Genomic DNA, 17500 nt, shown 5'->3' with positions numbered 1-17500 from the left:
AAATATCATCGTCATCTAAATTGTTATCCACAGCAGAGGAGGCAGGGTTGGGTGTGGTGACTGCAGGTTGTTCGGCGCTCTGTCAAAGAATCCAACATTAGTCAACAAACCCGTTGTCAACATTGTTGCTTTTAATTCTCTTTATTCTTTTACTCTTTTACCTGTTTCAGTCATTTGACTGCGGCCATGCTGGAGCACCGCCTTTAGTCGAGCAAATCGACCCCAGGACTTATTCTTTCTAAGCCTAATACTTATTCTATCGTTCTCTTTTTCCGAACCGCTAAGTTACGGGGACGTAAACACACCAGCATCGGTTGTCAAACGATGTTGGGGGGGACAAACACAGACACACAAACATATACACACACATACATATATACAACAGGCTTCTTTCAGTTTCCGTCTACCGAATCCACTCGCAAGGCTTTGGTCGGCCCGAGGCTATAGTAGAAGACACTTGCCCAAGGTGCCACGCAGTGAGACTGAACCCGGAACCATGTGGTTGGTAAGCAAGCTACTTACCACAACATCCACTTTGACAATTAATTTTTTAAATAATGAAGAATTTAGTAAACTAACATTGTCAGTAACCTTTAGCATGCTTAGGGTGCATCATGCCACCATGCAAGATATCTTCCCTGTCGCACTGAAAGGGGAGAAAAATCGTATGGCAACATGATGCACCAACAACATGCTAAAGGTTCAGCTGATGTTTGGAAAATATATTACTAAGAAATTTTGATGGAAGATTTCAATTTAGATCACTTTAAAACTGGAGGTTCGTATCAAAGAACTACAGGAAGTCTCGGATGGTTTAGTACTAAAAGTGTTAATGATATTTTATTACCATTGGTACCAACAAGAATTAGAGATTATTGAGGATTACTAGTAAGTCCAATGTATAAAATAGAGCGACAAGGTTTTCTTTCTTTAGTTCATTCAATACTTACAGCGTTTTTACTAGCAGCAGTCGATAAAACATTTTCAAATAATCCAATCTGTCCCTGCAAATAAAAACAATAATGATAATCCTTTCTACTATAGGCACAACGGGGAAGGGGCTAAGTCAATTACATCGACCCAAGTGTTCAACAGGTACATCTTTTATCAAACCCAAGAGGAAGAAACGCAAAGTCAACCTCAGTGGAATTTGAACTCAGAACATAAACAGGGACAAAATACTGCTAAGCATTTTGCAAGGCGTGCTAATGATTTTGCCAGGTTGCTGCCATAATAATAATAATAATAATAATAATAAAATAATAATCATCCTTTCTACTAAATACAGAAGGCCTGAAATTTTGGGAGATGGGGCGAGTCTATTACATCGACCCCAGTGTTTCCCAGGTACTTAATTTATCGACCCCGAAAGGATAAAAGGTAAAGGTGACCTCGGTGGAATTTGAACTCATAACATAAAGATGGATGAAATGCCACTAAGCATTTTGCCTGGTGTGCTAACGATTCTGCCAGCTTGCCACCTTAATAATAATAATAATAATAATAATAATAATAATAATAATAATAATAATAATAATAATAATATTAATACTTCTTTCTACTAAAGGCACAAGGCCTGAAGTTTGGAGGAGGGGAACAGTTGGTCACATTGACTGCAGTACTTGACTGGTAATTAATTTATCGATCCCAAAAGGATGAAAGGCAAAGTCAACCTTGGCAGAATTTGAACTCAGAATGTAAAGACAGAAAAACTACAGTCAAGTATTTCACCCAGCATGCTAACGATTTCTGCCAGCATGCCAACTTAACCCATTAGTGCCCAAATTTTTTCTTTAATCTATTACCAAAAATCTTTTATCTATATAACTTTATCTGATACTAAATATATAAAAAAAAATTTATTACAAAATTTGAAAGAGACTCCAGTCTTGATGACTAAATAAAGATATCTCAGAAAAATACAGGTGTTGCAGAAATATGATGAATTATTCTTCTGGTCCTAAAAAGAGGACCATGGACGCTAATGGATTAATAATGTTAATAATAATTTTTTTAATTTTGGCACAAGGCCTGCAACTCTGAAGGGATGGAGGTTGGTTGGCTGATTATATTGACCCCAGTACGTGACTGGTACTTATTTTATTGACCTTCAAAAGAATGAAAGGCGAAGTCAACCTTGGTGAGGATGATGGGGAGGAAGTAGAGGACAAAGAGAGAAGAAAGGAAAAGAGGAAGGGAGAAGGAAGAGAAGATGCAGAAGAAGAGGAGGGGAGAGAAAGGAAGCAATGGGAAGAGGAGGGAAGATGAGGAGGAAAAGATGTATATTTTACCTCATTATCAGTGAAAACAATTTCATTGTTCTTTATTGGATTCCAGGAAATAGCTGTGAAGGTCTTCTCATGTTTATAACTGTAATAACAAAAACAAAAAAAGCTTCATTATTATTATTATTATTATTATTATTAAGGCGGTGAGCTGGCAGAATTGTCAGCACGTTGGGCAAAGTGCTTAGTGGCATTTTATCTATCTTTTCATTCTGAGTTCAAATTCCGCCTCTGACTTTGCCTTTCATCCTTTCGGGGACCATGAAATAAGTACCAGTCACAGTAGAAAGAATTACTAGCATTGTTATTATTTTTATATTTGGCTTTTGCTTAGTATTTGTTACAGGCTGACTCCAAGTCTCACCCAGAGATCTCAAGAGACAACAAGTTAGAAGTTCAAGTTAGTATTATGCTTAGTGTACCATATTTTTGGTTTTGCACAGAGTACTGTCCAAGAGTTTTCTGTCAAACGATAAGAAAATTAAAGTCTGTTTTAAAATTAATTTGATAAGATGATAGTGTAGTCTTAAGATGAAAGCAAAAGTTGTTTGCTATTATGTACATTTAAAAGTACTATTGATAATGCTCACAGATTAAAATGTTTTAGGAATTACAGTGACAATATTTTTCTTAGGATACAAGCAGTTCCCATGAGCACTATTTTTCGAATTTCCAATTTGGGATTTCCTTATATCTGAGATACAGAACAATCAGCTCATTTTGCTATTGTCTCTAGAGCGCCTCTAGTCTTCATGTTCCACATTTTACCAATTTCTATTTCAAATCACACTCAACAATATTAAAAAAAAAAAGAGAGAGAGAAAATGATGAATGATATGGCCTTCAGAAGGCAGAGCACAGGGAAAGGAGGTGGGATGGTCATGACTGGAATACTTTTCATCCTAAGTCTGCTCAATCAAAGCTGAAACATCAAAGGAAAGGTCACCACATTCCACACTTACCTTTGTATGCAAAGTCTTTTGCTCCAGTCAAAAATTAGCAAGAGACCATCGAAACATGTTGCTGCCAAATACTTCTGACAACTGGAGAACATCAAAATGGAAATGGTCTGGAACAAAAATAAAATAAATAAATAAATAAGGCCGATAGAATAAAGTACTAGGCTTACAAAGAATAAGCCCTGGGGTCGATTTCTTCGACTAAAGGTGATGCTCCAGCATGGCTGCAGTTAAATGACTAAAACATGTAAGAGAATGAAAGAATAAAAGAAAAGCATAAGTGTGGCCATGTAGTAAGAGGCTTCCTTCCCAATCACAAGGTTCTAGGTTCAGTCCCACAGTGTGGCACCTTGGGCAAGTGTCTTCTACTATAGCCTTGGGCTGACCAAAGCCTTGTGAGTGGATTTAGTGAATGGAAACTGGAAGATGCCTGTCATATATATATATATATATATATATATATATATATATATCGATATATATATATATATATATATATATATCGATATATATATATAGTGGGTAACCGCAGGATGAAGATGGTGGCAAAATGCCGAGCATACTCACAAGGAACGGGGATCAGAGTATAAATGAGATGGTTGAGTAAAGGAAGAGAGAGATAGTGGCAAGTGCCAGGGTATACCCTTGAGGTTCAAATGCCATAATATAAGTGACAGGATATTGCGAAGGAAGTCTGATTAAAAAGTGCAAATAAATGGCAAAAGACCTAGATACAATATTCCTGAACAAAAGCAAAAATGAAATGACAGGATGGTCACAGATGGAATACACTTGTTCATAGAGCAGTTCGACCAAGAGTGAAATGAGGCACCAATAAATAACAAAAATCCAACTCCGTTGTTCTCCCTACTCTATCACTTCTGCCTTTTCTACTAAGGGGTAAGTTGTCATGTAGTCTCTCTGTAGCAAGAAACCTTGCTTAGCTCTGGCCCTTTGTCTCATACTTGTACCTGTTTTTTACCCCTCGTCTCCTAGTATAAAGCTGTTCCTGTGATGCAGTCCTTGGACACACTGGATCCTGTCAAGCCATCCAACGATGCTAGCATGAAACATGGACACTAAATGATGATATTTAGTGATGAAACTATTGATAACGATGATGATGATTATTATTATTATTATGATAAGGAGGATAATAACAATAAATTCCTTACGTCTTTTATCTTTGCATCAGTTAAAGCTGCAGTTTTATTCCAGGTCTTTGTATCATAAACAATAATTTCCTTTTCAACAGGAACCAAGAGATTCTACAAATAAAAAACAGAATATTTTTTTTTAAACAGAAAAATATGAAAAAAGTGTATATTAAAAAAAAAATCATTTTGTTAAATAAACACAAAACTTCAAATAGTTTCAAAGTCTATAGGAATATTCTAATATTTTCAAGACTTTTTTTAAAAACATGATTTACACTTAAAATTGTCTTCCACTGAACCAAAAATTCAGAGCACATTGCCCTAAAGCAGCATCAATCATCTCATTATTCTCAAATACAGGATAAACTACCCATATTTTGCAGAAAAATTTGTCGGCAGCCAGTCATGCAACTCGAACACACATCCTTGTGATTACACATCAAGTGTTTTACCATTAAGCTAAACTGCCCAGCGACAAATTCTAAAGCTAGATTTATATATCCTGAAATTGCAGAAGAATTTGTCGCTGGGCAGTTTAGCTTAATGGTAAAACACTTGACGCATAATCACAAGGATGTGAATTCGAGTTGCATGGCTGGCCGCCAATAGATTTTTCTGCAAAATATGGGTAGTTTATCCTGTTTATGCTATATTATTAGCATTATCATGCGTTTGAGAATAAAATTATTTCCTTATCTGTGTAGATAGCTGACCAGTACATTTATATTTTTTTTCTCCTTGTTTCTCTCCTTATTTCTTTCTGTGTTCCTTTCAGTTGAAGAGCGTAGGCTCGAAACATCAAAAACTTTCTCTATCCCTGAGCGTTAAACTAATACATCCATTTGTTGTTTACACCACCTGTCTTCGTGTGTTGTTTTTTTTTTGTAAATTCTCCCATATATATATATATATATATATATATATTTATTTATATATATATATATATATATATATATATATATATATATATATTTATTTATATATATATATATATATATATATATATTTATATATATTTATATATATATACAACGGACTTGTTTCAGTTTCCACTTACCAAATGCAAGGCCAAGTAGAAGACACTTGCCCAAGGTGCCACATGAACCTGCAAGCATGTGGTTGGGAAGCAAGCTACTCACCACACAGCCACTACTGTGTGTATTACAGCTGCACAACAACATCTTCACATGTAGACATACTGTTTGTATTATGTGCCAGAGAAACTTACCTCTCCAAGAGGGTCCCAGCATAAACGACAAAGAGATTTCGCCAAGCTGCAAAGAGAAAGCATGAGAAGAAAACAGGAATAAATTAGCATCCATAAAATATATATGCATTTGATAAATTCAATAAATTCCAAATGTATAATCAACAAATAAAGAACCATAACCACAATCGTTATTTTAATATCCACATTTCCATTATTTCATGGGTCAGACAAAGTTTACATTATTTATATTATTTATATTTGTACCAGACAGAGTTTAATTGAGGTAGGGGTTTTTTTTTTTACGGCAAGTTGCCCTTCCTGTTACCAATCCCCATCTGTTTCCAAGCAAGATAAGATTTCTCCACAAGACTTGTTCTCACAGAATATAATGGAAATGAATGACACTGCTTGGACAACAGTGACACTCATCATCATCATCATCATCATCGTCGTTTAACGTCCGCTTTCCATGCTAGCATGGGTTGGACGATTTGACTGGGGACTGGTGAAACCAGATGGCTGCACCAGGCTCCAATCTGATTTGGCAGAGTTTCTACAGCTGGATGCTCTTCGTAACGTCAACCACTCCGAGAGTGTAGTGGGTGCTTTTACGTGCCACCGGCACAAAGGCCAGTAAGGCGGTACTGGCAACAGCCACGCTCAAAATGGTGTATTTTACATGCCACCCGCACAAAAGCCAGTCCAACGGCACTGGCAACGATCTCGCTCAAAAGTCCTTACACATGCCACGGGCACAAATCCACTCACAAGGCTTTGGTCGGCCTGAGGCTATAGTAGAAGACTCTCACCTCACATCACTGTATCGTGCTAAACCATTCCATGTCTTCACACTGGTATGAGTAGACATTGACCAGACACGGTAGGATCCATCACAACTGGACGATGCCTGAAACGGAATCAAAGAAATTCTTATTCAACCAAGAGAAACATTATTACAACAGAATGATTATTACAGTTATCTTTTACACCACAGCAAACAAAGAACTGATGGATCAATTATATAACCAACAAGAATATTTAGTCAAAGACAAACTGCTGGACTTGATTTTTTCTCTTGTTCATCCTCTTACCGTCTTGGCATCATATTTCTTTTAAACTACAGGGTGTCCACAAAGTCTGGGTATATGGGGATTAGCACATACTTTAAGGAATAATAATTTCTTATATTTAATTGTTTATGTTATGATTTTATTTACTCCATGTACCCACATGTGGATTAACACATACTTTAAGAAATTATTATTTCTTATATTTAATTGCTTATGTCCTCGTGCGGGTGACACATAAAAGCACCTACTACACTCTCGGAGTGGTTGGCGTTAGGAAGGGCATCCAGCTGTAGAAACTCTGCCAAATCAGATTGGAGCCTGGTGTAGCCTTCGGGCTCCACCAGTCCTCAGTCAAATCATTCAACCCATGCTAGCATGGAAAGCGGACGTTAAACGATGATGATGATGATGATGATGTTATGATTTTATTTACTCCATGTAGCCAGACTTTGTGGACACCCTGTATACTGTTTGTTTCAAATCTGCATTTCAATTAATACTAGAAATACAAGGTGTTTAGGCTAAATTTGACAGATTGCTTAAAAGAACAAAGAAATGCAATAGCCCATCCGAGAATAAAAGCATTTATAAAAATCAAAATATATCAAATAGATTATAGCCAGGAGATAAGTTTTCTCAAAATAGTCCAAACAGCATGTAATGAAGAATTTAGTGATATAATTTTGTCAAGACTAAGCAGATATTTGAAATTTAAATTAACATAAAATTGTGACGGAAAGTTTTTTTCAATTTAGATCATATTAAAACATGAGGTTTCTATCATAGAACCAGGAGAAGTCTCTGTCTGGTTGGTATTGTGTTTTTAAATATAAGAGGGTATTATCTCCAAATGAATGCTGCAGTAAATTTGTCTTTCAAGAAGGGTTTTACATTAAGTATGATATATAGATCGCTGATGACTAAAACAAGTAAAAGATATACAGGTCAATCAAAGGTAGGAAATTCTTTCTCAATTCTGAAGGAATGAGAATGAGAGAGAGACAGAAATAGATCGACAGATGTGCAAATAGATAGACACAGAGAAAAAGAAAGGTAGTGAGATGAAGTATTAAAAGTTAAACAGCAAAAAGGAGAGAAGAAGGAAAAGAAACCAAACAGATAACAGGATAGAAAGGTGGATGAAATATTAACCCATTACCCACCAGTGATCTCATATGAGATCACTTAAAAATTACAAATTTCATAATTATCTGTCAATATTTACACATATCATCTAACCTTTTTGCTATATCTACTAGGTATATTTCTCTGATATTCAAATGAGGTTTGCTAATTTTTCATCCAATATCTCGCTTATTTCTATTTAAAATGTTATTTTGAAATGTTATTTTGATCATTCCAGCGTGTTTCTAAGGCTGTTTTATGCTAGAAATCAAAGTTTCATAAAAAAAATTCCAGTTAATAGAATTATGGGAGGTAATGGGTTTAAAGGCCAGCTACACTGAGGGCTGTACTGTCAAGGAGAGAGAGGAGGGGTACAGAGACAAGAAAATATTGGTTGAAAGAGTAAAGTCACATTTAATACTGGTAACAAGCCATGATGTAGAGATAGAAAGAGAAATAAAAGGAAGCTAACGAACCAGAAAGAGTCCTTTGGGATGTAAAGCCACACTCAATATTGGAGCTTCGTGTCCTTGGAGAGATTTCTGTTTGCTTGATCGTACATCTGTGATTTTGATCATGAAGTCACTAGAAGGAAAACAGACATCTTACTTACAAACTAGCTGTGCGTATACATATATCATCACATTGTACACATAAATGCATTCACATATATATATATATAATTAATTAATTCAATAATAGGATAAAATCTTTTACAAGAACTTATCAAGTAGCTAGCGTGAAAATAACTTCATAAGGGAAAAAAAAACCATCATTTATTCCCTAGAATATATTTATTTATATTTATATAAGGGCATTACTATAGAATAATGCCTCACGCTGAGGGACTGCTAAGGTCTGTTTATTGTGGTAGTTTGACCTTAGCAGTCCTTCATAGCGTGAGGCATTATTCTATAGTAATGCCCTTATATAAATATATATATATATATATATATATATATATATACACACACACATATATACATACAGGGTGTTCCAAAAAAATCACATATACATGCTTTAACAGCTGATAACTCAATTTTCATTTCTTTTTAGATTCAATCCATTAGAAGTAACGAAGAAACCCAGACGAAGCTTTGAACAAAGAAAATTGATCTGAAAGTGCTACTGGAAGTTCGAAAACACAGTCTAAGTGCAAAGACGCAGTCTAAATGCAAAGACGCACTATTTTTAAGTGCGAAGACAATTTAGGAAGGAGTTTCAAACAGATCTGCCTGAGCTGAAAATAGGCATTCATTAAAAAGATAAATTCTATCTGTAGATTCTATAAAGTTTTGAAAATGAAAGCTATTTTAACAAACACTGTATATGTATATGCATGTATGCGTGTATATGTGTGTCTGTGTTTGTTCCCCCCAACATTGCTTTACAACCAATGCTGGTGTGTTTACGTCCCCGTAACTTAGCGGTTCGGCAAAAGTGACTGATAGAATAAGTACTAGGCTTACAAAGAATAAGCTCTGGGGTCGATTTGCTCGAGTAAAGGCAGTGCTCCAGCATGGGCGCAGTCAAATGACTGAAACAAGTAAAAGAATAAAAAAATAAAACAGGCACAAGCTTGGTTAAGAAGCTTGCTTCCTGACCATGTGATCTTGGGTTCAGTCCCACTGCAGAGCACCTTGGGTAAGTGTCTTCTTTCAACCAAAGTGTTGTGAGTGAATTTGGTAGAGACACATCACTACACACACACACACACACACACACACACACGGCGGCGAGCTGGCAGAAATGTTAGCATGCCGGGCGAAATGCTTAGCAGTATTTTGTCTGCCGCTACGTTCCGAGTTCAAATTCCACCGAGGTCGACTTTGCCTTTCATCCTTTCGGGGTTGATTAAATAAGTACCAGTTACACACTGGGGTCGATATAATCAACTTAATCCGTTTGTCTGTCCTTGTTTGTCCCCTCTGTGTGTAGCCCCTTGTGGATAGTAATGAAATAACACACACACACACACACAGATGCGTGCAAGCACTTGTTTGCACACGCAGATACACACACATGCTCTCATGCACACACAAGTTGATCACATCGACCTCAGTACTAAACTGGTATTTATTTCATCAACCCACGAAAGGATGAAAGGCAAAGTCAACCCCAGTGGAGTTTGAACTCAGAACGTGCAGATGGACAAAATGCTGCTAAGTAATTTGCTCAGTGTGCTAACAACTGCAACAACAACAACAACAACAACAACAACAACAACAAACGAGCAAAAGCTTACTCTTGTACAAAGTTGACAAGAAAATTATGCAAAATACCTTGCCCCAGCAACCAGAATTGTTCCTGCTCTGTTGAAGCACATGTGGTTAGCAGGAGCAGTGAACCGTGTGACCATCCCATCTGCTATGCCATCTGGAAATGTGTATATTTGGATGCTGTTGACATCAGATGCAGTGTAGAACTTGTGATTCTGTAATAAACAAACAAATACAAGAAGAATATATTCGCAGCTGTTGCTGTAACAAGGAAGGAGTTTCTATGTGGCCATTCACCCTGCTAGAAATAGAAGCCAAATCTCCCTCAATTCATACACCCTACTGAATCTATGGAAAGACACTGGAGAAATGAGGCCTTATCATTGTAATCATTAGCATCATCATCATCATTTTAATGTCTATTTTCCTATGCTTGTATGGATCAAGCAAGATTCGCTGAGGGAAATTTTTCTATAGCTGGATGCTTTTCCTGTTGCCAACCTTCACCTGTTTCGAAGTAAGATAATATTACCATCCCTAGTTCAAGCACTTTTTCACAGAAGGCGCAGGAGTGGCTATGTGGTAAGTAGCTTGCTTACCAACCACATGGTTCAGTGGGACTGAACCCGGAACGATGTAGTTGGGAAGCAAGCTTCTTATTTCTTTATTGATCACAAGGGGCTAAACATAGAGGAGACAAACAAGGACAGACAAATGGATTAAGTTGATTACATCAACCCCAGTGCGTAACTGGTACTTAATTTATCGACCCCGAAAAGATGAAAGGCAAAGTTGACCGCGGCAAAATTTGAACTCAGAACGTAATGGTAGATGAAATACCGCTAAACATTTTGTTCGGCGTGCTAACGATTCTACCAGGAGTTTCTATGCGGTCATTCACCCTGCTAGAAATAGAAGCGATGTGGTTGGAAAGCAATGCTTCTTACCACACAAACACGCCTAGACGCCAATCAGTGAACCTGCTAGAAAGCTCAACCAAACCTGTCAAATTACACCCTACAGTCTTGAAAATAGATGAGAAGTATTCCTATGCCCCCGACCCCGTCAGTGTTCCCTGCCCAGAAGATCTTGTACCTGTGTTCTTTGCCTGTGAGGAACCTCGCAGAACCTCCTCTCCATCTTACTTCCTGGATGCAGCACATATCTACGTGTCTCCGTTCAAGCATCTCAACAATTTCACCAGACCTACCTTTCAGCGTGCCGACGTTGAGAGTGCCAATCCTAACAGTGTGGGTGTTGGGGGTGTGGGCCTGTGGCTGTTGCCAGTAACGCCTGACTGGCCTTCGTGCGGGTGACACGTAAAAGCACCCACTACACTCTCTGAGTGGTTGGCGTTAGGAAGAGCATCCATCTGTAGAAACTCTGCCAAATCAGATTGGAGCCTGGTGTTGCCATCCGGTTTCACCAGTTGTCAGTCAAATCGTCCAACCCATGCTAGCATGGAAAGCGGACGTTAAACGATGATGATGATGATGATGATTGAAATCTTGGACACATAAAAGATAGGATAGCTATGTCAAGAATACCTTCGATTGTAAGTCAGCTTGATCAAGACTGAACCAAGGGCCTAAACAAGAACAGCAACAACAACAAATCCCTCTTACCTTGTACAAAACAGCAAAAACCTTGTCTCCAATCTGATATGACATCGCATCAGAATCGTTGAAGCCATCCCATATACGAACATCACCATCGGTTCCACAGCTCAGAATGTATCTGCAAGTGAGAGGAGGCAAATGGCAAAAAGAAAACAAAATGTTAGAGAAACTGGTCAGGTGTAAGGAAGAGACAGAAAAGAAAAAGATGGATAAGAGAGGGTGGTGCTCAAACAATATGTAAATGATATAGGCATAAATGCTACCTGTGTGTTTAGGTTTACTTCAAGAACTAAAGGGTTTCAGGTTCAATCTGGAGGATTGGTTAATTATGATTTTATTCAAGATATTCACCTATCAGATTCACACATTTGTTGCAGTGTTTCATCAACTTTTCCTAAACCCTGTAAAAGAACTCAGAATGTTGGGCCTCCAACCAGGCCTTTCACGATACCCTTACAACTGAGAACTTTTCAGCAACCCCTCATAAGCATAGAAAAGTAAAGGCTAAAATGATGATTATATGTGTTTGTGTATATATATATATATATATATGTGTGTGAGTAAAAATAAATACAAAAAAGGTGGGTTTTTTGTATGATTGTGTATAGAGGAATATATTATTTTGTTTAAAAGAGTTCCAACACTGTCTGTTTTTTATGTTTTATTTATATTCCTGCAGAACCAATGTCGAGTATAGAATATGGAATATACAATATATAATATAATATACAATATATAATATAAAATAAAATAAAATAAAATAAAAATGGATGGCACCATGAAATAAAGTATTGAATGTAGATGAAATATTGAGTGTTCAATATAAAGGATCAAATATATAAATATAAATATATATGTGTGTGTGTGTGTGTGTGTATATATATTACAAATATATACATATATTATACATACATATACATACATACATATATATACATACATATATATACATACATATATAAACCTTTAGTTAAATATATTCAATGAGAATATTCTACAACTATTATTGATTTCCCAAAATCGAACATGTTGCAAGACTTATCTAGGGTAGGAAGACAGAATTTTATGGATATAGACTAGCAAAAGAAAAATTAATACTTTTCTCTAATTAATAAATTAATTAATTAAGCCACTAAAACTATATAGAATAGAGAAAATATAAGCCATGTAAATCCTTTTATAAAACTTTAAAGCTTCTTAATCAAAGATAGTTTTTACCTTTTTTGGAGATTTTAGTTTTGTTTTGTTTTTTTTAAATCAACAGATTAATTATAAAATATTATTAAGAATCAGCTGACATTGGATACAGAATGAAATCATTCCCAAACTATTTTTCTGCTGTTGGGGTACAGGAATTTTTTTTTAGTCTTTGCGAATTTTTTTCTACCCCTCTCAGTGGTGTTGGGTTTGGCCAGTCCAATACAATAACAGACCCCTTGTCTAGCTTCCAGAAATCCAGGAATACTATGCAAAACCATGCACCCTGTAGTCAGTAAACAGGCCATTTTTGAAGTTAGTCAATTTGCATACAGTGTGTTAAACAGTTTTGTTCTTTGCTTTTCTTTTCGTTTTTTTTAAGAGGATAAATAAGGATTAGACATACTCTACTTCAGAATTCTATTAACTTGTATCTGCATTTGTTAAATAAAATCATGTTCTTTACTTTTCTTCATTTAATTTTCATCCTATAAACATCAGACTCTCTACGTGATGCAGCATATTATATTTTTGACAATTTTAAGTAGATTAATAGATAAAAGACCTTAGTTAGAAATGTATTTATTTGAATGTCACCATATTTGTTGACAACAATGCTTTTGTTTCAATTAATTTTGAATATAAAGAAGAATTTAGTAAAATAATTTAATGTTTGGAAGATAACACGAAATTATGAGAGCAAGTTTCGATTTGGATCATAAAATCAAAGGCAGCTTCAGGCAGTTTGGTAACAAAAGCATTATACAATTTAGCTCTAGGCGCAGGTGTGGCTATGTGGTAAAAAGCTTGCCTCAGTCCCACTGCATAGCATCTTAGGCAAGTATCTTCTACTATAGCCTTAGGCCAACCAAAGCTTCTTTCAGTTTCCGTCTACCAAATCTACTCACAAGGCTTTGGTCGGCCCGAGGCTGTAGTAGAAGACACTTGCCCAAGGTGCCACGCAGTGGGACTGAACCCGGAACCATCTGGTTGGTAAGCAGGCTACTTACCATACAGCCACTCCTGTAATAAATTGGTTATACTTCTTACAATACGCAAAATATTTTAACACTTTTTATTTATACAATTCCTAATAATATTTAAGTATAAAAATACAATTGGAATTTTTAAACACTGAATGGCTATGAGGGTCTAGTAGAGTAAAATAGGAAACAAAAGGGGTTATAGGTAAAAAAAAAAAAGGGGGGGTAAGAAAGATGGAGGTAGGGTGTGATATGATGGAGACTTGACTACTATTTCTAGCAAGCTGAGTGACCTTGTCACTCAGCTTCTTCATTTGCAGCGGATATACCTATTTACAGCTAGATGAACTCAGCCATAGGTACAATGCCGTGGCAATAATAAAGTGTGAACTGCTGATCTCTCGGATGCTAGTCTAGTTATTGCCCAACTGACTCGGTTATCCACTAAGATGAGATATCATCATCATCACTGCCGCCACCACAACCACCATCATTTGACCTGTAATGAACTTTGTTCTGCTTTGTGTAAGAAATAAACAGCAGAAATACACAAAGAGTTTGGAAAAACTCCTCTACACCAATTGGCAGAATAGTTGGCTCTTCATATTCTGAGTTCAAATCCTACTTAGGTTAATTTACCTTTCATTCATCTGAGATTAATAAAGCAAAGATACCAGTTAAATACTGATATCGGTTCCTATAATGCATTCTAAATATGATGAAAGGAATCATAATAGTTATTAACAATTATTGTGTCCATTCTCCCTGTCAGCCCTTATCAAGCAGATCTGTGGTCGAATCAATTCCAGCAAATGCATTCTAAATATGAAAGGAATCATAATGGAATACAAAATAAATGGTTGTTACCCTGTCAGCCCTCATCAAGTAGATCTGTGATCGAATGAACTCCAGCTGTGACCATCCTAACTGTTCTTCTTTCAAGTAATGCATCGCAGACTACACTACTGAGCTGGTATTGTTATCTGAATATTCCGTTGCTGCTAATCGAACAGACCTATGATCAAATGGTATTCTGTGGCCATCCTGTTTGCTGGTGAAAGGCGGCGAGCTTGGCAGAAACGTTAGCACGCCAGGCGAAATGTTTATTGGAATTTCGTCTGCCTTTACATTCTGAGCTCAAATTTCACCGAGGACGACTTTGCCTTTCATCCTTTCGGGGTCGATAAATTAAGTATCAGTTGCATACTGAGGTCGATCTAATCGACTGACCCCCCTCACCAAAAATTTCAGGCCTTGTGTCTAGAGTAGAAAAGAATATTTGGCTGCTATGTTTGCTGTTTAGACCCGAGTTAGAACTGACAAAACGAACTTATGATCCCAAATGTCCTAACCATGACTATCTCATCTCTTTGTTAGGCAGAGTATATGTAAGACTGCATTATCCGCTGTGTCTTTATTTTTAAAGGCAATAGGATGTGATTTGAAGGACATATTATTTAGCTGTCCTTTTTAACAGGCCGAAGCTCCGTAAGTAGCTGTTTTATTTAGTCCTAGTTGAGCAGACTTATAATCAAAACTATTTTAGTTGTGACCATTTCGTCTTTTAAAGTTTATGTGAGACTACATTGTCTAATGTGTTATTTCCTAGTTTAAGACAGTAAACAATGGTTTGAGAATGATCTCGCTGCTATTTCTAGGAGGTGGAGCGACCACGAAGAAGACATCTAATAGTGAATCTAACTGATGGGACTTAAATAGATTGTAACAATATCAACAGATTTCGCTCGTGGAAACAAAATATATAAGTTAAATATTTCATTTTTACCTTCCAGAATCATCATAACAGACATCTGTGTGACCGGGACTATGTCCATATCGAATTGACGGTTTCGCTAGAGGATCCATAACAACATGAAAAACTTTTTAACACGAAAGCAAGAAATTCAGCTTTCCCGCCAAATGTAGGTCCGCAGCAAAATATCAAGCGATAGTGAGAGAAACATTTATTTGATAAACATAAATAAAAAAAAATAACAATGCAAACTTTTATTTCTTTTTATTCGAATTATAATTCGATAGATAAATATGTAAGTATTTATTTATTTAATTAACAATGTTGTAAAGTTTGCACTTTGTTAAAAAGTTTCATTTTCTGTCGAGACGAGAATACGTTGACGAAATCCTTTTGTCTTTCTCATTACATAGAAACTTGACAAAATTTGCGAATTTTTATTTTTTATTTTTCTCAATAAAACTATTAGTTGATTTGTTTTTCTTCGTTCGAAATTTATTAAATTATTCCTCTTTTTTCACCAACAACAGACCGTTGTTGCTTTTTTTTATTTTTATTGATTTATTTTTCACTTCGTTTTTGTTTTTTATAATTTATTTACCGCATTCTTGACGATCCATTCACTGCGGAGCACGAGGCTATGAGCCAGCGTGAAAATGGCGTCTGGTAAGTATTTTGACAATCATCACTTTATTTATATATATATTCTCGTTAAATATTGAATTATATTTACCATAATGATCCATGCTAATCCCCATGTTCGATATCTAACCACCCTCAAATGTTTTTCCTCGCTAAATCGTTAACTACTGATGTATTTCTTCTGGTACATTAGCTTACGTTGATAGTGTGTATATATATATATATATATACATATATATATATATTGTGTGTGTGTGTTATCCACAAAAAGGGAACTCTAGGCAAAAAGTTGACATATTTTGTTTCCGTTTTATTTTATATTCCTTTCCTCTGCCCCTAAGGAAGGGAAATTTGTTGAGAATATTCTTCGAAAGAGCACTCATCTGTAACGTGGATGATGTCTATCGACAGTGATTCACGCTATACAAACGCGTTCTACACACACAGTTCATAAAGTTTTAATTATATAGATATAATTTTATCATCATCGCTATATATATATATAGAGAGCAAGTGGCTTCTACTATAGCCTCGGGCCGACCAAAGCCTTGTGAGTGGATTTGGTAGACGGAAACTGAAAGAAGCCCGTCGTATATATATATATATATATATATATATATGTGTGTGTGTGTGTCTGTGTTTGTCCCCCCACCATCGCTTGACAACCGATGCTGGTGTGTGTACGTCTCCGTAACTTAGCGGTTCGGCAAAAAGAGACCGATAGAATAAGTACTAGGCTTACAAAGAATAAGTCCTGGGGTCGATTTGCTCGACTAAAAGGCGGTGCTGCAACATGGCCGCAGTCAAATGACTGAAACAAGTAAAAGAGTATATATCATCCCTTTATATATATATATTTATATATATGTGTGTATATATATATACATATATATATATATATATATATATATATATATATATATGTATATATATATATATATATACACACACACACGCACACACGTTATTCGGATTAGGTTGAGTCACGATTTGTATATTTATATCATATAGTTCCTTGTATCTAATTACTAATCATCAGGTTTCGTGGAAGTAATAGAATTCCGTCTGGTTCTTATTTCAAGCAGCTGTTATGGAGGATAGAAAAAGAAAAAGCAGCAGCCTGTTGCGTATCTCTTGCTTTGTTGTCCGTTTCCACAGACTCCGCTCACGCCTTTCTTTATATCCTTATTACAACGGGCGACAGTCGCCAGTCATATATTCTCATATCTCCACTCAGGAAATATAGAAGAAAAACAAAAACCTATGATGAAGCCTCTTACT

General features: G+C 36.1%; 2 protein-coding genes across 3 annotated transcripts in view; one reads left to right on the top strand and one right to left on the bottom strand.

Annotated features, from left to right (window-relative positions):
• Positions 1 to 15766, bottom strand: part of LOC106867383 (WD repeat and HMG-box DNA-binding protein 1) — a 53129-nt gene extending 37363 nt beyond the window's left edge. Inside the window, exons 1-11 of the mRNA XM_089359500.1 lie at positions 15611 to 15766; positions 11651 to 11762; positions 10089 to 10240; positions 8283 to 8391; positions 6421 to 6518; positions 5630 to 5675; positions 4420 to 4512; positions 3248 to 3354; positions 2292 to 2370; positions 951 to 1004; positions 1 to 79 (exon numbers count right to left, since the gene is read on the bottom strand). The exon at positions 1 to 79 is cut by the window's left edge and continues 138 nt beyond it. Coding sequence (XP_089215626.1) covers positions 1 to 79; positions 951 to 1004; positions 2292 to 2370; positions 3248 to 3354; positions 4420 to 4512; positions 5630 to 5675; positions 6421 to 6518; positions 8283 to 8391; positions 10089 to 10240; positions 11651 to 11762; positions 15611 to 15690 — 1009 coding nt within the window. The 5' untranslated portion in view covers positions 15691 to 15766. The remainder of the gene's footprint in view (positions 80 to 950; positions 1005 to 2291; positions 2371 to 3247; positions 3355 to 4419; positions 4513 to 5629; positions 5676 to 6420; positions 6519 to 8282; positions 8392 to 10088; positions 10241 to 11650; positions 11763 to 15610) is intronic.
• Positions 15767 to 16195: 429 nt separating this feature from the next.
• LOC106867384 (uncharacterized) overlaps positions 16196 to 17500 on the top strand; it is a 58022-nt gene continuing 56717 nt past the window's right edge. For both annotated transcript variants that reach the window (XM_014912241.3, XM_014912240.3), the window contains exon 1: positions 16196 to 16243. In XM_014912241.3, coding sequence (XP_014767727.1) covers positions 16234 to 16243 — 10 coding nt within the window. In that variant the 5' untranslated portion in view covers positions 16196 to 16233. The remainder of the gene's footprint in view (positions 16244 to 17500) is intronic.

This window comes from Octopus bimaculoides, chromosome 11, assembly GCF_046866305.1.
Source record: "Octopus bimaculoides isolate indiv1 chromosome 11, ASM4686630v1, whole genome shotgun sequence".
Lineage (NCBI taxonomy): Eukaryota > Metazoa > Mollusca > Cephalopoda > Octopoda > Octopodidae > Octopus > Octopus bimaculoides.
The sequence above is the reverse complement of the archived record's forward strand: the minus strand, read 5'-3'. Positions and strand labels throughout refer to the sequence as shown.